Source organism: Mustela nivalis, assembly GCF_964662115.1.
Source record: "Mustela nivalis genome assembly, chromosome: 8".
Classification (NCBI taxonomy): Eukaryota; Metazoa; Chordata; class Mammalia; order Carnivora; family Mustelidae; genus Mustela; species Mustela nivalis.
In genome coordinates, this window is record NC_139027.1 from 131895938 (window position 1) to 131916840 (window position 20903).

The window sequence follows — 20903 nt, forward strand, 5'->3', positions numbered from 1 at the left end:
AGCCAGGCCCAGGGAGGCAGAGGTAGCCCTTGCCCTCTGCTCCTACCAGCAGGCGCTTGGCCAGGATGTTCTCCACCAGCTTGAAGTCGTTGCGAAGCTGTTTGTTCTTGCTGCTGGTTCCCTCCATCTCCTCGTCTGCGTGGAAGCGGAAGTACTGGGACTCATCCTTGAACTCACTCTTCTCCAGCACTGCAAACCCACAGACGCACAGCACATGGTCAGGCTCGAAGGGAAGGCTCAGCAGTATTTGCCAACTGGCAACCACAGGCCAGAGCCAACCCCGAGACAAGTTTGCTTTGGCAAGCATGGTGTTTTATTAAAGCGAATCATGTGCCAACCCTAACTGGTGAGGATACTTCGCACAGATGTCTGGCTTTCTGACTTCTCTTGAAAAAGTCTGAACTTGCCCCACCTGCTATAAAACACATATTACGAAGCCGCAGGAACAGAAGCAGTGTGGAATTACGGCAGAAAGAGATAAAGAGCCAGGGGAAGAAAACGGAAATCACAGAAGAGGACCGTGTGTTTATGGGAACTTAGCCTATGATGACGATGATCACGGGGAGGACTGCAGAGCATGTCGGGAAAAACTGACTCACTCAGGGGAGAAAAATAAAATTGGATCCCTACCTCAAACCATGTATCACAATAAATTCCTGATGGATTAAAGACCTAAATATGAACAGGGAAACTAATGCTCACCAAAAAAATGCAAAATATCTTTGTCCTAGGGCAGAAAAAGATTTCATACATGAACCCCGCCCCCAAAAAGCAGGATCATGAAATTAAGGGCTTCAGTTCAATAACAAGACCATAGGCAAATGGCAGATTCAAAAAAAAAAAAAAAAAAAAAAACTATAATGTCTAAAGCCAACAAGGAATAAATATCTAAAACATAAAACAAATACCAACAAATCCGCCAGAGGCAGCAGGGAAACTACAATGAGACACTTCAGAAGGAGGATTAGCAAAGTCACGCCCTATAAGCCAGAGCCCGCCCACTGCCTCTTTTTATAAATAAAGTTTTATTAAAACACAACCACATCTATTTATTTACTTACTGTCTGGGGCTGCTTCCATTCCACAGTGACCGACAGAGGTGATTGTGAAAGGCTGTATGGCCCACAAAGCCTACAATATTTACTATTTAGGCCTTGACAGGCCCCCAGTAGGAGAAAACAGAAGTTTTCTGATCTCTGTTCTAGAAGGCGGGAAAATGATTGCAAATAACCTGTCACAACCAGCATGTGGTCTGGGCCCTGTGGGTTAGAATTTAACTAAGTCTCTTTCAGTGCTGGGTACGGCGGGGATGCAGGCTTAGGTTCGGTTACTCCTCAGGCGAGGATGGACTGGCTATACCCCTTTTACAGGTAGGGAGACTAAGGCCCAGAGAAGCTAAAAGAACTGTGCACGGTCACAGAGCGGGCAGGAGGGGGACAGGGGAGAATTGGGCAACGGGGAAATCCAGGCTCGGTGGAAGAAAAGCAGTGTTTGGAGTCATGAAAGGAAAACCAGCTGCCTAAGGTTCGGGATGCTCCCACCATCCCTGAAGACGGAGGCTGTCTACAGATTTGGTGACCACCTGAAAAGCAGGAGGCGATCCTTTCTCTCTCCTTCCTTCCTAGGACCTCGAGCTGTTTGTGTCTTCCCCCCATCGCCCCCACTACCTCTTTGGAGAAAACAGACACGCAAATTGCTGTTTTTTGCCCAGAACAGGGGAGCCAGGCCCCAGGGGCCGGCTGGCTTCACATCCACTATAAACACAAGGCGGACAGACTCTGAGAGTGGGAGGAGGAAGCACCATGTTGCGTCTTGGCTGAAATGTCTGGGGAAAGAGCTGGAATCCCCAAGTCCAGGACCACAGCCAGGTGAGGTCCCACCACCCACTGACGTAGGTTTCCCTCAAGGCCACCGGCCGGGCTCAGACCCCTGCCAGCCCCTGCCCGATCTCACATCCTCTGGGCCTCTCTGAGCCTCCACGTGCTCAGCTGGGGAGGACCCCGACAGCACCAACTTCCAGAGGGATGGGGGTGAGACGGTAGCTTCAGCTTCCCCATGTGTGCTTAAAGACACTTCAGGGCCGGGAGCTCAGGTCAGACGCCGCAGGAGGCCCCACTCGGGCCCCACCGCCGCCCTCTGCTCTGTCCCCTAACCTGCATTTTGCAGCAGCCACAACCCTGGGATTTGGCCCTTTCCTATTTTAGCTTATTTCTGAGTTCGTGGCAGGGAACGGGGGAGCAGGGGCTACGCCCTGCAGTTTCTGTCCCTGAGGGGCCCCGAGGGTGTTGGCACTGCCTGGGAGTCACCCTCCCCCACACCCCCACCCGCAGAATGTCCTCAGCCAGCAGCCTTCCCAGAATAGCAGCAGGGGTGGACCCCTAATTACTTTCACCCACAAATGAGAGGTTGTGCCCAGCTGATCGGCGGGAAGGATGGAGCTGTCAGAGGGCCCCGCGGGGAAAAGAGCGGCTTCTGGGAATGAGGGACTTTGATGACAGGAGCTGATGGACGGGAATGACTCTGGTTGGGCCTGACCTGCCCATCTTCACCAGCGAAACGGGCAGCTGGCAGTGCGTCCTAATGCCTAACCCCACAGAGGCACGGGCCCGCTGAGCTCAGAGGAGGAGGGGACCCAGTGGCAAGATGAGGAAACGGAGGCCCAGAGAGACACAGAGGTTTACTGGGAGTCAGCCGAGTCAGGGCTGGAACAAGGCCTGCCGGCTACTAGGCAGGGGATACGCTGGCACACCTCTCATCCTGTTGAAGGGACAGCAAACCCAGCAGTGAGACTAGGGGTGGAAAACTATGGCCCACTGCCTGTGTTTCTAAATAAAGTTTTATTGGCACACAGCCACGCCCGCTTAATTGAAGTACCGCCTGTAGCAGCTTCAATGCTGTGATGGCAGAGTTGAGTTGTGATAGATCCCGTGGCCTACAAAGCCTGAAATATTTAGTATCTGGCCCCTCGCAGGGAGGGTTTGCTAACCTCTGAGCTGGAGCACAGAGCAGAAGCTGGGAAAAGGAATGACCAAGAGACCTTCTAGAATCTCACCCCTCTGTTGCCACCACCAGGGCCCAAGCCACGGCAACCCTGCCCTGGGGTCAGAGTCGCTTCTGCACTGGCCTCTCAACTTCCACCCTCAGCCCCGCAGACATGCTCCATGGCCGTCCTCTGCTCCGAACCCTACCGGGACTCCCAACGCCCTGGAGTGAAAGCCGAAGTCCTCCTCACGCACCTGCACTGCTCCAGAACATGGACTGATTTCAGTGCTTCGTGCATGCACATGAGGCTGTGAGCTCCCGAGGACGGGACTCCGCTCTGCCCTGCTCACCGCTCTGTCCTGGAGCCTAGCACGGTGCCCGCCCTGAGAAGGCAAGGGCTGGAGGCGAGCATCAGGAATGGCAACACGAGGGAAGCACGTAATTATTCTGACAGGGAGAGAACAGCACCGTGGAGAAGCCTGAATCTGGGCCAAGTGCAGAGAGGGGACGGAGAGGAGCCGTGCGGCCCGGGTGCTGGGGGAGGCCTCGGGAGGCGCGGACCAAACAGAAACACCGAGTAAGTCGGGGGCGTGAAGCAGGTAGGGCACCCCAGGCCAAGGAAACTGCAAGAGCCAAAGCCCTGGGGAGTGTTCTAGAAGGAGAAGAAACGCTGGTTGCTGGGAGTTAAGTCGACCCACCCTGCTGAAAGGGTAGGAGCCTCAGGGCTCCCTCAGGGTCAGCAAGTGGGAAGGTCACAGAAGTGCGCGGCTGGTGAAGCCCGCCAGCTTGGGTTCGAATCCCAGCTCCTACTTGCTGTGTGACCTTGAGCTGCTATCTTAACTATCGGAGCTTCCATTTCCTCAATTATAAATAAGGATGATATTAATACCAACATCAAAGGCTCAATTCAGGATTGAACTAACGAATCCATGGGGAGTGCTCAGGAGGAGGCCAGACACGCGGCGTGTTAACTTCTATGTTAATTTGAAATGGTGACCCTGGAACCCGTTCCTCCCTCCTGGCCACCGTCCCACCTCAGGACCATCTCGGGACTGCCCACCTCTCTAGCCCTCTTCCGTGCTTCTCTGGTGGGAAGGAGAGCGACCCATCCAAGGGGTCAGGCCCGGAGAAGCGGTGTGAACGTCCCTGCCCGGCTCCCTTCCTCTCTCACGTACAACCTGCCTGCGCTCCGTCCCCCCAGACCCCTCTCTTCTCCTCCATGTGGAAGCCCGTGGACCAGCCCCGCATGACCCGACCTCGCCGCCCACCCAGAGGTCATGTCCCACCCAGGAGAAGGGCCCAGGAAGCCCACAGATTAGACCTCAAAGCCAGTCCATTTTCCCAGCCAACCGTTACCAGCCACCTTGGTCCCTACTGAAACCCTGAGGTGATGTCGCCATCAGGGCAGAAGAGGGAGGGGCGTGGGGTGGGCTTCCTGAGCCACCCCAAGCCCCCTCGGTCTACAGGCCCACAGAGCGGGCATCTAGCCTGGGCTCCTCCGTGGGCAGGCTGAGCAGCCTTCAGCCCACCACTTGCTCTCTCTGGGCCTCAGCTCCCTCCTCTACCTCATGAAATGCCCCAGGGACCAGGGTCCCTAGTAGCTTTTCTGTTCCAGGGCAAACCGTCCCCCACCCCCCAGGAGGCTGGGTGAAGGGAAGGGGCAGATTACCGTGGTGCATGAAGCCATTGTTACACAGGCCCACGCCAAGCGCCACCGCCTCCTCCCGCGTCTGGCAGTCACCCTGGAACGGAACAAGAAGGGGAGGGTGTTAGGCGCACCGACACTGGAGGGGCTGAGCGAGGCTGCGAAAAGGCCACCATCACCCTGAGAATGGAGGCTCCACGGGGGCAAAGATCTGTGTCTGTTTTACATACTGCGGTACTGACCAAACACGTCTATGACTATTAGGAATAAACCCCACACAAGAAAATCAATAGTAGCTGAGATAAAGCCACTGTGTATCATGCTATAAATACCACAAAGGAGAAATGGAGATCTGATGTGGCAGATATTGTTGGCTGCCTAGGAATAACCCTTTCACCAGTACCATGCTAGCAATGAAGCTGTCGCTGTTGAAGCCAGCAACATGTCCATCTAGGGGTTCACAAAACCCGGCTCCCTTGCAGTGAGATGTGGCCAATGAGATATAAGCAGAAATCACTGGTAGGGAGCTCTGGAAAAACCTGTTGTCCCTGGTCCTTCTTTTTCCTTCCTCCTCCTCCTTGGAACAAAGATGTGATGGCTGGAGCTCCTGCAGTCATCCTAGACCACAATACCAAGGACCAAAACATGCTAAGGATGGCAGAGCAGGAAGAGAGACAGACCCAAAGGTCTCCTGAGGCTGCCCTAGCAGCTCTAGCCCACCAACCTCCAGGCTTCTCTCACAGCAAAGGAAAATCAACTCCTAATTTATATCAGCCTCTGTAGCTAGGATCTTTGATACTAACAATGAAGCCCAAGTCCTAACTGACCTAGCTATAGCCAGCGAGATACCTGGGGAAGGCTACCAGGGAATTCTGGAAAATACCTTCTTCCCTGAAAAAAGAGGAAAGCAGTACCACATCCCCTACTGGGGACAAAGTCGCATGAGGAAGTGACTGATATATTTAGGTCTAAGGGGCTATCCAGTGACCAAGGTGGCAGACGATGCTGAGGACAGCAGAGTGAAGGACAGAAGGTTCTTGACATGTGGCATGACTGGTATGGGGCACAATTATCTGCTCAGACCACTGTTTAGTTGGGTTTTCTGTTGTTGCAAAGGAACACACTCCTAACCGGTACAGCTGAAGTCCGCTTCACCTCTCAGGGCTTTTCCAAAGAAGTGACATCCAACCCAAAACTGAAGTCATGAATGGTCATGGCCCACAGGGCCCATCTTTGGGGCCGACTCTCCCACGTGGAATGTCATCTTGGTGGGAGAGCTCCTCAGTTTTTCTCACACAACTGCCCCACCACCAACAACCCAGGCCAGGGTTGAGGACACACGGTCCATGCAGAGCTACAGTGATGCCATCTGCCCCAGGAACGTGACCGGAGGAGGAACCCAAGGACAGGGAACAACTGGTGTGGTTCTCCCCACAGTGCCCCAAAGAAGGGGCCCTTGGTACCTGCTCCCAAGATGCTGGGCACTTCTTGGTGCCAGTGCTTTCTGAGGCTGGGTCCTGGGTCTCCCCTAACTCTGTGGGCGCTCCTTACCCTTTCCCATCTTCTCTTTACTTCCCCCGTTCCTTTAGCTAGCCAGAATCTGTTTCTGGTCCAGACAAACCCCACAATCTCAGTTCATCAGGGAAACCATGTGAGTTGTGTGGTTGGGGATGCGGGGGATGGGCGAACAGCTGGGTCGCAGACAGAGAAAACAGCATGGACAAAGGTCCAGGGGTGGGACAAAGCCTGCGTCACAAAAGGCAGCCTCGCTACCCGGGAGGGGGTGAGTGCGCTCCATTAGGACAGGTGTTTGATCTGCTGTGTTCCCTGCGGAACCCCAATGGCTTAGAACTCAGGCCTGACATACAGGAGGTGCTCAATAAATATCTGGCGATTCAATAAAGTTGCTGTCAGCGGGGCCACATCATGTAGGAGCTTATGGCCACAGTCAGTGAGCTTCAGATACATTCAGATGGCCGCGGGGCCCGACAACCGCTCATGCAACGGACTCCTGATGCGAGAAGAGGTTTCAAAAGGCTGTCGCCTCGACTGTCCCCCACCTACTCTGCCAGCCACCGAGGGGCCAGGGAGAGACGTGCCCAGCTAAAGGAGAAACAAATGCCAGGGGCTGCAGGACTCAGAGCACGGGGCCTGAGGGAGCCACTGGCCTCCGGATGTCACGCCTTGGCCGACTTGAGGAAGAAAAATCTCTCCCGTGGGACCCCAGGCCAGCAGCCGGAAGGCTGTGTGCACAGAGCCCAGCCAGGGTAGGCGGCCGTCCATGCGAGAGGCGGCATCCGGAGCGGCCGCCCCCAGCTGCACGGGGCCAGCAGGGGAGGCACAGCCGGGGCCCAGGTGGCGAGCAGGCGCCCGCTCCGCAGCGTGGGAGGCCCCCGGCAGGCGTCTGGAGCCCACCTGGCTTTCTGAAGCACTCACAGTCTGGGCTGCCAGCCCATCCCTGTCCCCCTTCCCACAGGGAGGACCCACAGGGAGGCTCCTAAAGTTAGAACAAGAAGAGGATTCTCAAGTTAACCATGGAATACGCTGACCCTGGACACCTGAAAAGTAAGTCCCCTACCCCACATCCCACCAAGTTGTGGGAAAACCTCAAATCACCAGGAAGGCACAGACACACACAGCCCTGTCCCGCTGCACCGCCACGCTCCCCTCACCTCCTCCACCCACCCACTAGCCGCCGTGCTGGTGCTCCAGCCCCGCTGGCCTCCTTGCTAGTCCTTTCACAAACTACGTGCCCTCGCCTCAGGGCCTTTGCACTTACTCCTTCCTCCCCCTGGAAGGCCCTGTCCTGGCTTTTTTAAGTCTCAGTGCCCGAGTCAGCTCCTCAGAGGGCAACCTAAAGTAGCCCCCCAGCCCCCACTCCCCACCCCCACGCATCCTCTCAACCAATGTTCGTCCATTTACACTCCCACGACCTTGCGGGATACCAGTGCTGCACTTGCCACAGCCTGAAACAAACTCCTCTCTTCCCGCCACCGCTCTCAGGAGAATCAGCACCAAGGATTCCTGGTCCTTGGGGTCCGTCCTGATAAGTGGGTGTGGTTTAAGGTCTGTCCCTCACTAGAACATCAGTGGGCGGCAGCGATGCCCGTCAAGGTGACCCACCGCCCCAGTGGCACCCAGCACTCAGGGAGCCACAAAACATCTCTACCCAGAACCACCTGGGATGCCAGAGGCAAAGGCAGAGCTGGGCCGGGTGACAGAACACTGGGGGGGGGGGGGGGGGTAATGGATCCAGGGCTGCGGGAGGCTCCCTGCCCATGACTCGGGAAACGGGAAACGCCAGGACAATGTCCACAGATGCCTCTTATTATTGAGGTTGACCCTCAAGGGTCAACCCAGAGGCGGTCGCTCCCCTTATCCCATTTAACAGATGAAGAGCCTGGGGGACAGACGGGCTTGCACTTGCCTTAGGTTACACCGTGAGGTTACACTCACCTGGGGGCCAGACCCTTCCCCCCACCACCATGTTATAGAAATGGAGGCTCCAAGAGGACAAGTTAGTCGCCCATCGCTGGGGCCAGGGCTCCTGACAAGTGCCCATGGATGCTTTCTTTCCTCTGCCGGTGCCTCAAGCCACCAGCCCGCTGGGTCCCCAGAACCTGAACCGGTCGGTGCCCAGTACACAGCAGGTGCTCAAAGAAAGGGAGAAGCTAATTAGCCCTCTTGTTGACTTGCTCCACACCCTCCCCCGACTGCTCATTTTAAATACTGCCAAAGCTGACCAGGAACGGAGGTCTGGCATGCCAATCGTGCCCCGCCCTCCACCCCCCCATGGGGGAGTCCAGTGGGCACCCCAAAGACAGTGCCTTCCCGCATCAGAGGAGAACTCTCGATCTTCCCAGGCAACTGGGGACTCCTCCCCCAGTCTCCCCATCCCCGTAAAGGGTACCTCCCGCCTCCCAGTGCACCAAAGCCCCAGGACGCATCCTGCCCCATAGCAGAGCACCCTGTGCACCCCATCTCCAGGCATTTCTCAGACCCACTGACATCTCAGCATCTCGGGGACCCATATCTCACTCCCAACTCAGGCCAGGGACTCACCACTTAGGGCAGAGCCCACATCACGCTTCGGAACCCACACACAGCCGTGAGCACCAGTGGAGCTTGGGAAACATGAGGCCACAGAAAGGGCTGAGCTGGGGAGAAGCAGCCGTTTCCGAGAGCCCGGACCCAGGCAGGTCTAGGCTCCAAGCAAAGAACCTAAACCACAAAGGAAATCACCCTGTGTCACCCTCACCTGGGGCAGAACACTCCGGGGGCGGGACTCCATGGATTTGCAGCCCCCCCACCCTGCCCCCTACCCTACACCCCACCCCCTGCTGGTTGTTTCCTGATCTCACTGTTCCTGCACCCCCAAAGCCCCTGCAGGTTCTCCAGCCTTCCATATTCTCCAGCCTTCTGTACCGCATGTAATCTGAAGCCGCCTTGAATCCCTCGTGCGGGAGATAAGGAATTACAACAACGTCGCCTTTACTGAGCAATTCCTCTGTGCCAGGTGCTAGTCTAAGCACTTTATGTGATTAACTCATTGAATCCTCAAAATAATCTTACAGGGAAGGTATTGTTTTTAGCTTTATTTTGCAGGTGTGGAAAGTGAGGCACAGAGAGGCTAAGAGGCTTGTCCAAGAGCACTCCGCTAGGAAGACGCAGAGCTGGCATCTGACCCAGGCCCGCCTGGCTACTAGAAATCAGGCACATGCTGGGAGCTGGTTTCGGGAGCCGGAAGGGGAGGGCAGTACCGTACAGTGGTTAGTGCTCTGCGCCCGCCAGATGTGCAAAACTGAATTCCAATTCCAGGGCTGTTTTAAGACCTCCCGGGTCCTAGCATCCCACACCACAGCAAACATATTAAAATACACCCACATCCTACATTAAATATGCTGTTTGGGCCTGAAAATAATTTTTCAAGGATTTTTCTAAACCTGCTTTTGAAGTCATTTGGCACCAAGAAACATTTACTTTACAGATTGGCTACGATTTCTAGGCAATCATCAGGAATTGTGTGACATGAGAAAATCCCACCAGCAAATTGTTTTCAAATGGAATGAGGTTTTTATGAATGCTAAATTTAACAATTAAGGAGGCTGACATAAAGCTGCATTCTGTAAACGTTTAAACACTTATCCGTTTTGATTTCACAGTTGTCTCCTCGTCTTCGGAGCCAATACGCTCTCTTTACAGATTTACAAATGAACACTCTCGCAAGCTCCCTGAAAAGTTCGAAGAACCGAGGTACAAGCAGAGTGAGGCAGGCCCTCCCAATCCCAGCTCTGCCAGTACGGGGCTGTGTACCCTTGAACCAAGTGCTCAGCCTCTCTGGGCCCCAGTGCCCCTGTCTATAAACGGGCTGGAGGACTCCACGAGGTAATGCACAAAACCCAGCCAGAGGAAGCACCCCGGGAGCAGGGGCCATGGGCCGGCAGACAGAAGTGTCTGCAGCATCTCAGGGGAGCAAAAGCCTTCAGGAAGTTGCAGCAAAACCAAGCTGCTGCCCAGCCCTTGCCCCCTGGGCAACTTCCGCAAAAGGAGTAACTTGGCAAGCTCCCCATGGAGGCTCCGGTCTGGTGCCTCAGCAGGAGACCGACTTGTCCCGGCTCAGCCGGGACTGTCCCAGTTTTAACTGGAAGCCTCCAGTGGCAGCAACCAGACGCCCATTAAGCAGATACTAATAGACAGATAATAATAAATGACAGATAAATCAACTGTGGGCGATCTGTGCGATGGAATATTATTCAGCCTCGCAAAGGAAGGTAATTCTGACCCAGGCCACCATGTGGATGGCCCTGAGATCATGACACTGAGCGCCGTCTGCCAGCCACAGAAGGACAAAGGCTGCGTGACCCTGCTCACGGGGGTACCGTGACCATAAGGACAAAGGCTGCATGACTCTGCTCATGGGGGTACAGTGTGGCCAAGCACCTGGAGACAGAAAGCAGAAGCGAGGTTGCCAGGGGCCGCGGGGAGGGGCAAGAGGGGAGCTGGTGTTGCCCGGGGACAGGGTTTTAGTTCTGCAAGATGAAAGAGCTCTAGAGAGGGAGGGTGGCAACGGCTCCCAGCGACGTGAGGGGACGTCAGACGTCATGTCACAAACAGCACACTGAACCACGGTTATGACAGTTAAGTGTGATGTGTATTTTACATGAGTGAAAACTAGAGAAAAAACTGTTTAAAGCAACTTCAAGGCCAGCAGCCCAGTCAGCTCCTTGGTGCTGGGCAGAGTGAGGAGGCTGCTCCCGCAGGTCCAGGGGGGACAGATCCCACAGGTTGGGGTACAGCTCCCATGGGCTGGGGGACAGCTCACCTGAGCCAGCAGCCAGTCCACGAGCTTGCTCCCAGGCAGCACGGACTTGTATGTCTTCAGGTGGTAATCACGGTCTCTGTGGGAGGAGGGAGCACATGTGAGCACATCGGGGAGCACGGATCCCTGGGGCTCTCCCCAGGCACATGCTCTGATGTGTGGCATCTAAATTTCCCCCCGGGGTGCCTGGGTGGCTCAGTGGGTTAAAGCCTCTGCCTTCGGCTCAGGTCATGGTCCCAGGGTCCTGGGATTGAGCCCTGCGTCAGGCTCTCTGCTTAGTGGGGAGCCTGCTTCCTCCTTTATCTCTCTGCCTGCCTCTCTGCCTACTTGTGATCTCTGTCAAATGAATAAATAAAATCTTAAAAAAAAAAAAAAAAAACTTCCTCCCCAGTTCTGGAACGAAGGGTCGTGCTAACCTTGCAGTGAGTCGACTGTTTCTGGGGCTCGAGGCTGGCAAACAGGAGTCTATGTCCGCTGACCAAGTCTGGCTGGGGAGTTTCTCTAGACTTTAGGAACTGGGGAGCTGGGCAGGCTGAGTGCCAGTAAGTGCTGGCCCTGCCACTTCCTTCTCTAGGGGCTGATCAGGAGGCCCTTCTCGCAAGGGCACAGAGAAGGCAAGGGCTGGTCTCTAGATGTGAGGGGCTCCCAGGGCCTGACCCCCGACAAGGCTAGCAAATGCTGGAATCCCCTCCGTTCCTCTAAGAGTGGACAAGAGCCGTCAAGACTCAGGGGGAGTAAACTGCAGCTGGTAAAAATGAGGTTGTAGGGCGCCTGGGCGGCTCAGTGGGTTAAGCCTGTGCCTTCAGCTCAGGTCATGGTCTCAGAGTCCTGGGATTGAGCCCTGCATGGGGCTCTCTGCTCAGCGGGGAACCTGCTTCCCCTTCTCTCTCTGCCTGCCTCTCTGCCTACTTGTGATCTCTGTCAAATAAATAAATAAAATCTTAAAAAAAAAAACAAAAAGAATGAGGTCACACTCTCCATCTCTTCATCCACAACCATAAGCTTCATAATAAAGAAAAGAACCAATGGCTGGCATTTATACAGCCCGCACAATGTGCCAGGCATCGCTCAAATTTAATCCTCATAGCAACCCAAGAGGTGTGCGCTATTCTTTTTTTTTTTTCTTTTTTTTTTTTTTAAGATTTTATTTATTTATTTGACAGAGAAAGAGAGCCCAAGTACATAAAGACCCAGGCAGAGGGAAAAGGAGAAGCCGGCTCCCCGCTGAGCAGGGAGCCCGACGTGGGGCTCCATCCCAGGACCCCGGGATCACGACCTGAGCTGAAGGCAGAGGCTCAACTGACTGAGCCCCCCAGGTGCCCAGGCGTGAACTATTCTTACGCCCATTTCACAGAGGTAGAATCAGAGGCCAAAGAGGTTAATTACCTTCCAACATCCACGCAACAAACATGCACGGGGGGCTACTCTGCACTCTCCAATACGTACCCATTTATCCATCCGTGAATATTAAAGCAGACCTAAAATCACATTCCTCCATCTCAAGGGTTTGAAAGCCACACATGACTCACAGCTACTGTATTGGACCCCACAGACACGGGGCCTGGCTACCAGTATGGAAAGGGCTCTAGGACAGCAGCGCTCTGGGGGCTGGCCAAGGGTCTGGGGACACAGCAGTGAGCAGACTCCCTGCCCTTGGTGAGTGTACAGTCCAGTGGGGAAGAAAGTCAGCAAATCAATAAGGAATAAATACATAACACGTCAACCACTACCAAGTTTCAAGAAGAAAGGCCAAAGTGAAGTAAGGAGAACAGTGCACACCAGACACGGAGCCTTTGAGAAGTGAGAAGGGGAGGCCCCTTAGATTTGGAGACATTTGAAGGAAGTGAGGTTATAAATATGCTGATTGATAATGGAAAAGCATTCTAGGCAGAGGGAACAGCAAGTGCAAAGGCCCTGAAGTGGATCTTGTTATCATCCCCATTCCACAGAGCAAAATGTTGAGGCACCAGGAGGCTTAATAACTCTGCCCAAAGTCACACAGCTGGTCACCAGCAGCTGAGACCCAAACTGGCCTCAGAACGGACACCCTTCACCACCACACTGCAGTGTCTCCCACAGAGTGACTCACTCAGCCCTAAGGACAAACATGAAGGGTAGATGGGACGATTAGCCCATTTGATGGAGAAGGAGACAGGCTCAGAGAGGTTCAGTGACTAGCCCAAGGCCACACAGCTGAGAAGAAGCAGAGGTGAAACTAGAGCCGGGAGAGTAACTTACTTGATTACGGGGGTGTAGAGGCTGTGAAGGCGGCAGTAAAGCCTCACGCCCTGAAAGAGAAAAAGGCAGGGTCTGGGATCAGGCCACATCCTTCAGGAGCCTCCAAGTCTGGGCTGCTGGGAGACATGGCTCCCCGCACAGAGCAGGCGGGTGGGGGAGGAGGAAGAGCACAGGCCACTGGGGTGCAGGCCTGCTCTGCAGTGATCGTGGGGTCAGGGCTGTGGGGTCGGGCGGCATCCCTACCTTGGACATGATGTCCTCCAGCTCACTCCGGGCCTTGTAGGTGCCATCGTCATAACGGAAGCGGTACATCACCTGCTCGTTCTTAAACTGGTGCTTGTCAGACACTGGAGAGACCCAGGGGTCCAGTGAGGACGGGCCCACCGCCCGCGCCCACCCTTCATCGCCCTGCACTCGGCCAGGCTCTGTGCCACACGCGATTTCGCTGAACCCCTCCACCTTCACTCCTCTGCGGAAACCAGGTCTCCCGAGAGGCCCAGAAATGCCCTGACCCAGCCTGCGTTGGGACCCACCTGGCCCAGCACCTCCTTGGTACCTGGTCGCCAAAGCATGTGTTGGGACCGTGGGTGCTGGGGTGTGAGACCACACAGTGGGGATTTATGGTACCCTCTCTATACGATGGCCTTGGGAGCCCTTGGTGCTTCTTTCCAGCCCTCCCCACTGTGGATCCATTAGCAGATCCTGGAGGCTCTGCCTTCAGAACATTAACAGTCTGACTCTGCGTCCCACCCTGCTCCAAGCCATCGGGTCATCTCCCATCTGGAACATCACGGCCCCCTGCCAGGCCCCCCACTGCTGTCCCTGGCACAAGAGGCCACTGCGGACGTGGCGGCCAGAGGGACCCCGCACAGGTCTGAGCCTCAGCATGGCTCCCCTCACCTCAGCACTCGGCAGCAGCTTCTGACTGTGCTCCAAGCAAAAGCCAAAGACCCCACCGTCCCTCGGGCAGTCCTGAACCTCACCCCTTCCACACAATGCTCAGCCCCGTACCCACCCACATCTCCTAGCAGCACCCACACCGCCTCCCATGGCAGCACCGGCCACCTGGCAGGTCCCAGGACACATGGCTTCCGCTCCTGGGGCGGAGGGTGCTCTGCACCTGCTGGACCCTCGGCCTAGAGCCCCAGTGCTCTCGGCTCCTCGACCTCTCGGGCACCTTCTCAGAGAGGCCGTCCAACCACCCCCTTGCTTTCTCTCCCCACGCCCCCTTGTACAGCACTGAGCGCCATCTGCATACACAGGTTTTACTTCTTTTCTTTACCACCTACCCCCTCTGACTAGAACATCGGCCCCACAAAGACATTTTCTTCTGGCCTGTTCTCTGCTGTGTGCACAGTGCCTGGCTTGTAGGATGCACTCAGTCAATACTGACTGAATGACAAAAACATAAATGGCTCTTGCTCTTTTTTGAAGGAACTTCTTGTGGTGTCCCTGCTTTGCTGGTGTCCCAGGTGAGTATAGGGCTCTCCAGCCCCGTGAACAGATGTAGAAGGGCATCTGCGGCCCAAGACTACGCTGTGCCCGGGACAATGGGGCAGCTACAGAGACGGGTAGCGACAGCCCCTGCGTTAGGGGTAGCGCAGCACTGCTGGGGTCTGACCTGTGCCTCCCTCCAACCCCCTAACCGTACACCCTTCCCCGGCCCACCCAGGCCCAGCCCCCACTCACCATGGTGGATTATACCATTCTCCAACAAGGCCTGGCCCAAGTTCACGCCTTCTTCCGTCTTGCTGATTTCACCAATTTCCAGGAGCCAGGTAACAAACTCACTGCCAGGAACACGAGACACAGTTGAGAGAAACTCGCCAGGTTTGGGAACACAGAGACCAGCATGGGACCAGCTTGGCCCTACCCACTCCTGCGAGGGAGCACTAGAACGTCCCACAGGAAAGCAAGGCTTGGGAGCCCACAGCTCTGGGGGTTGTGCTGAGACGCTGTGCTTTTCCCTAGGACCAGTGGCAGAGGGGTGGGTGTGACCAGACCCCCAGCCCTGACTCGTGCCCTGGATGGGTGCATGGATGGACGGATGGATAAGAGGGAAGGAAGAAGGGTCGATGGGTGGATGGGGGTGGGGGAAGCAAGTAAGGGAGGATGGGCGGATGCACACCTGGGTGGGGAGGTAAGTGAACGGGAAGGTAGATGAATGGATGACCTGATAGACAAATGGGTAGGTAGTTGGAAAGACCAGTGGGCAGGTGGGTGGAGGGGAGAATAGGGGGGATAGGAAGACACTAAATGGAGAGAGACCCGGGCAGATGGGTTGGGGGACAGATGATGGATGGCAACATGAACGGATGAGCAGAAGGAAAGAAGAAATAGACAGGCAGGAAGAAATAAGAGCCAAAAAAGACGACTGTGGAGAGTCAAGAGAGCTCATGGTGATCAGATCATGTCATTCTCCTCGTCAAACTCTCCAGTGGGGCTTTCCCCTTACTCTCAGAAAAAGACCCAAACTCTGCTTTCACAATGGCAATGCCCCACGTGAACCGCCATCCTTACCAATCTCATCTCCTCTACCTTTTACTTATGTTTTAGCCATACCCACCATCTTCTGCTTCTTCAAAAAGATCAGACTCCTACCTACCTCGGGGCCTTTGCACTTGCTGTTCCCTCTGCCTGGAAACCCTCTCCCCCAGCCCTTCATGTTAAGTTCTTCCTTCTCACCAAGCACTCCACACAATCCTTACATCTTAGTTTTGCTTTCTTTTGAGCACTTATCCTTGTCTGAAACTGTACTGTTACAGATTTCTGTATGTGTTTATCAGCCGTCTGCCCCACCAGAAAGTAACCTCCACGCTGACACGGACTTTTGTTGGTCTGATTCACAGCCCTATCCCCAGACCTAGAGGAGGGCCTAAAGCACAGTAGACCTCAATAATTACTTCTTGAACACATGAAAGAATAAACCATCAAACAAGAAGGAATGTTCTAGGGTTGGCAGGAAGGTCTCTGGGAGAAAGAAAGGCTCACGAGCCCGATGAAATCAGGCAGATCCAACGTGACTACCCAGTGGGGTAGAGGCTCAGCCAGACCCCGCCGCCCTGCTCCTGGAGGCGCACTCGGTCTCAGTGCAGAGCTCAGCCCACTCAAAGTCAGCAGGAAAAGGGAGAGCCGGCAACCGGGCTGTTTCCACGGAGGCAATCTGTGTTCAATGAAAGCAGGTGGCAGCTGGCCAGAGCACAGAGCTCTCCTGCTTATCGAAACCAGCTGTCCCGCCTCCAATTACATGGCCAGAGGGGGCAAGACTATTTTTAGCTTCCCGGTGTTTGGCGGAGCAAAGCCTGCCCGTGTGGAGGTAGTGGGTGAGCTGAGGCATTCAGAGAGCCCCGGGTGCAGCCCAAGCAGGAGGAGGGAAAGAGGGGCGAGGGAGCCCCAGGTGGGGAAGAGATTGTTCTAGGTCCTCCACTCCCCCCCCAATTTCATTCTCAAAGTCCCCAAATTCAGAGACAGGGGAAAGCTGCCAGCCGCGGAGGGCGGCAAACAGATGTTGAGCGCCCACTCTCGGAAGCTGGACACTGGGCCTCTGGCTGCCCACCAGCTGTCCCATCGGGGGCCGCCTCTGGCACCGACCGGCAGCCCTGTGGCCAGATGGGGGGCCGGCAGTGTCCCGGTGTCTTCTGCTAGGGGCGGAGGAAGGCAGCCCCAAAGAAGAGCAACTGTGACCCCAAGTTTCGGCCCCAAGCTGAGTCTTAACCCCTTTTAGAGCAACAAGGAAGGTTCGCAGCTTGCTGGGCAAATTTGGGCAAGACCCTGTTCCTCTCTGGGTCTCAGTATGGCCGTTCTGACAAGTGGTTCACTCAGGGGCCTTCTGGATTCCGCAGGTGAACCTTCAGATCGTATGAAATCTCAAGGAGGGATCCAGTGTGCAAAACCAGATAAAACTCGTCTGTAACGCAGGGCCCTCGAGCTCTTGTAAAGGAACAGAAGGGTCAGGCTGGAGGCACCTGAGTGGCTCAGTTGGTGAAGCGTCCAACTCTTGATTTCGCCTCTGGTCATGATCACAGGGCTGTGAGATTGAGCCCCGTGAAGGGATCTGCGCGGGGCATGGACCTGCTTGAGATTCTCCCTCTCCCTTTACCCCTCCCTTCCCCCTCTCACTCTCTTTCTTTCCAAAAAAAAAGGGAGGAGGCGGGGCCAGGTTAAGGCTCGGTGGCACTAGCCAGGGGCACTCCTGAAGATGCCAGCCACCCCACCATACAGCTGGGAAGACTAAAGCATACTACTTTCCAAGAGAAGCTGGAAATTCAGCACTTCCTGGGAAATCTCCTAATTGCTCAATGTTGGCATATCGTCCAAACTTCCCTGAAAGCCCCGTGGAGCCCCCATAAAACACATGCATGAACTGCACGAGGTCAGTGGGGCACCGTCTGCCTCTGCCAAGGCACAAAGAAGGGTATTCCAGGCAGGGGGCTCAGCACATACAAAGGCCCTGAGTGAGAAAAAAGGTTAGGAAACCAGCAATCTGCAATCTACCCAACCAGGACATAGGGTACAATGAGTGGCAAGAGCCAGCCTTTCAGAGATGTAACTCGGAGCACTGAGCTGGAGACACAGAGAGAGAGAGAGATGGTCAGCCGAGGCTGGTGGGGAGTCTGGGACTCAGGCAAGGGGGCACTGGCTGAGTTTGCATGTGCCCAGCTTCAGCCCTCCTTCCTTCCTGACCCCCAGAATCACTACCACAGGCCAAGCCCAACGCTAGGCACAGGGGATACACAGGTGTCTTTGCTGTCGCCCCACGACAGTCCCCGGAGCTGAGGCCCAATGTGCCACTGACCACCGGCAGTTCCCTTGTTCTGTCTCCTCCACGAGGGCAGGACTGGAGGTTTTCTGCCTGTCCCTGTAACTCCACTGCCTAAAGTTGCTTCCTGAAGAACTCCTGTAGAAGCTTCCTGAAGCCATGTCTGACAAATCACGACTGACCAGCTCTTACCCTCGGACATCCTGCACCTGAGCACGCAGGTGGGTGAGACAGTGAGGCCCCTCCCACCTCAGAGCGTCTGTAACAGCAGACACCAATCAATGAATGATATCTAACCTCAGACAAGGTGGAAGCCAAAGGCATTCTTCTTCTGGGAAGCCTTCCCTGACTGCCCCTGCCAGTCACACCACTACATTTAACCCCTGAGTTCTCATACCTCTGCCAGTTCCTCCACCAAGAGCCGATGTGATGAGCCCATCCTCCTCCCACCCTTCTGCTTAGACTCTGAACAGCTTCCCAGAGCACGCAGAATAAAACCCAAGCCCCCCACCTCCCTTACCTGCCTGATAGAGCCCCTTGGCCACGCCCTCACTCTAGCCACACTGGCCTGGCTGTTCCTTAATTACTCAAAGCTCGTTCCAGCTGTGGGGCTCTTGCACCTGCTGTTCCCTCTTCCAGGAATGCTGTTCCCCCAGATCTTCTCATGATCAGCTCCTGCTTATCATCTAGAGCTTGGTTAAAACGTCACCTCTCCTGCAAAGCTCTCCCTGACCATCCTGGCTGAAACAGCACCCCGTTTCCTCACCTCCTTAACATCAACCTAACTCACTTCTTACAACATCCGCCGGCTGGCGAAAATCCCCTCTGCGCTGTTGTTTGTCTCCTTGTGTGTTTTCTGGCTCCCCGCACGGACAGTCATCTCCACGAGGAAGGGCTTGTCTGTCCTGTTCCTGCTGGCACACCATAAGGGCTCAAGAAACACTGAATGAAACACATGGATGCAGGAATGAATCGATTCTGTCTGCCCAACGCCTTGTCCCTCCCATGATGCCTCCACACAAACACCCAGATTTTATTCCTTGATCTTCTTCGTGAGCTCTGTCTCTGAGCAAGGCAGAAACAGGCCACCCCGACACACATTCCCATCACTCTGGCCAGCACTGTGCCCAGCATGTCACAAGCATTTTTCTCACTGAAGCCTCTGATAATCCTGTGAGGCATATTTGACTATTTCCCATTAACTGGTCCTTTACTGAAGCTCAGAGAGGTTAAGAAACTTGCCCACAGTCACAGAGCTTAAAGGTGGGGGAACCAGGGCTTGTGTCCAAGGCTGACTCAAAGCCCAACCCTCGGAAGTTATAAAGATAAATCAGACATGTTTTGTATTCATGGATTCCCCTTCTCGTAGTGCAGATGGATATGGAGAAAGGAACTACCAAGGAAAAACAAAATGTGCCGAACAGAAATATAAATGGATACATGCAGCAGAGTGTGGTGGGAGAGAGTCCTGGATTCAAATCCCGATCCCCCACTTGTGGCTGGGTGACCTTGTACAGGACCTCTTCCCTCTCTGTGCCTCAATTCTCTTACCCTTACAACGGGGATGATGGCAGTGACCTTCCCCACACCGTTGTATGTGGGTTAAGAGGCAGAGCCGCCTGCCAGTGTCTGGAGTGGAGAAAGGGGGATAATTAACGTCTTGGTGGCCACAGGTCTCTTCCACCTGAAGGGACCAGGGATGCTCCTGCAGGAGACTTGGGAGCTGAGCCCTGGCGGGGAAGGAGGAAGGTCACGGGCCCTAGGGCTGGGCAAAGAGCTATGCAGAGAGAAGAGCTTTATTAGAACAATCTTTTGTAGGAATTCTGGTCCTTAGGGCCCCGATGATTATAAAACAAGCTTCAATCCTGGCCCTGTTTCAAAGAGGCGGTAAAAGAAATCTCCCTAATCCTTCCTGAAGAGACAGAACACTCTGCTGAGACTCTAATCATGGGCAGGTTATCCCATCCGGCTGCACTGAGCTCCCCAAGGGGCTTGGCAGGAGGCGGAGAGGTCGTCTGACCGAGGGTAGAAGTAAGACCCCTTCAGAGAGAAAAACCTCCTTTCTGCCCAGGGATTAAAGACCAGCTGATGGAGACGAGCCAAGCCGCCCCTGCCTCGCTTCCCGCAAGTCTGGGGCCCAGACTTCTCTCCATACACCCTCCCGGAGCTCACAGCTGGGGTGGCAACAGGGCACCCCTGACCCAAGGCAGCCCCCAGCCACTGCTTAGGAGCCCAGCCACCCCCCAAATCTCCTGCCTGCTGCCCCTTCCACCATAAGACTCGAGCTGTGACCAAGGAGCTCAGCCCCAGCTCCACACCTGGTCTCCGAAGAGGCAGGTCAACACTGGCCCTTGAACGTCCTCTGGGCATTTCCAGCTTTGCTGTCCAAACCTGGCTGCCGCTGAGCCCTGTGTCTGCATCTTTGCCTAGCTTCCAGGACGCCACACTCGCCCCGGGTGCCTCCTGCCTCTTTGCTTGCTCCCTCTTGGGCTCCTTCCTCCCGACGCCAGCCCCAAGGTCCAGTACCTGCCTCAGCTCTCCCCACATGTCCCCTTGCAGATTTCAGTCTTATGGCTTTAAAAACCATCAAAATGTTCTGATGGCACCTGGGTGGTTCAGTCAGTGAAGCATCTGCCTTCAGCTCAGGTCATGATGATCTTGGGGTCCTGGGATCGAGTCCCACATCAGGCTCCCTATTCAGCAGGGAGTCTGCTTCTCCCTCTCCCTCTGCCTTTCCCCTCAGCTTGTGCTGTCTCTCAAATAAATGAATAAAGCCTTAAAAAAAAAAATTAGGGATGCCTGGGTAGCTTAGTGAGTTAAGCCTCTGCCTTCAGCTCAGATCATGATCTCAGGGTCCTGGGATCAAGCCCCACATCGGGCTCTCTGCTCAGCAGGAAGCCTGCTTCCCCCCTCTCTCTGCATACCTCTGTGCCTACTTGTGATCTCTCTCTCTCTCTCTG

At 55.1% G+C, this 20903-nt stretch overlaps 1 protein-coding gene across 2 annotated transcripts in view; it reads right to left on the minus strand.

The window, feature by feature from the left end:
* The window catches only part of PREX1 (phosphatidylinositol-3,4,5-trisphosphate dependent Rac exchange factor 1), a 176719-nt gene that overhangs the window by 36438 nt on the left and 119378 nt on the right, over positions 1–20903 (minus strand). For both annotated transcript variants that reach the window (XM_082744784.1, XM_082744785.1), the window contains 6 exons: positions 14874–14974; positions 13428–13531; positions 13185–13234; positions 10950–11025; positions 4652–4724; positions 47–189 (listed from right to left, as the gene is read on the minus strand). In XM_082744784.1, the coding sequence (XP_082600910.1) occupies positions 47–189; positions 4652–4724; positions 10950–11025; positions 13185–13234; positions 13428–13531; positions 14874–14974 (547 nt within the window). The remainder of the gene's footprint in view (positions 1–46; positions 190–4651; positions 4725–10949; positions 11026–13184; positions 13235–13427; positions 13532–14873; positions 14975–20903) is intronic.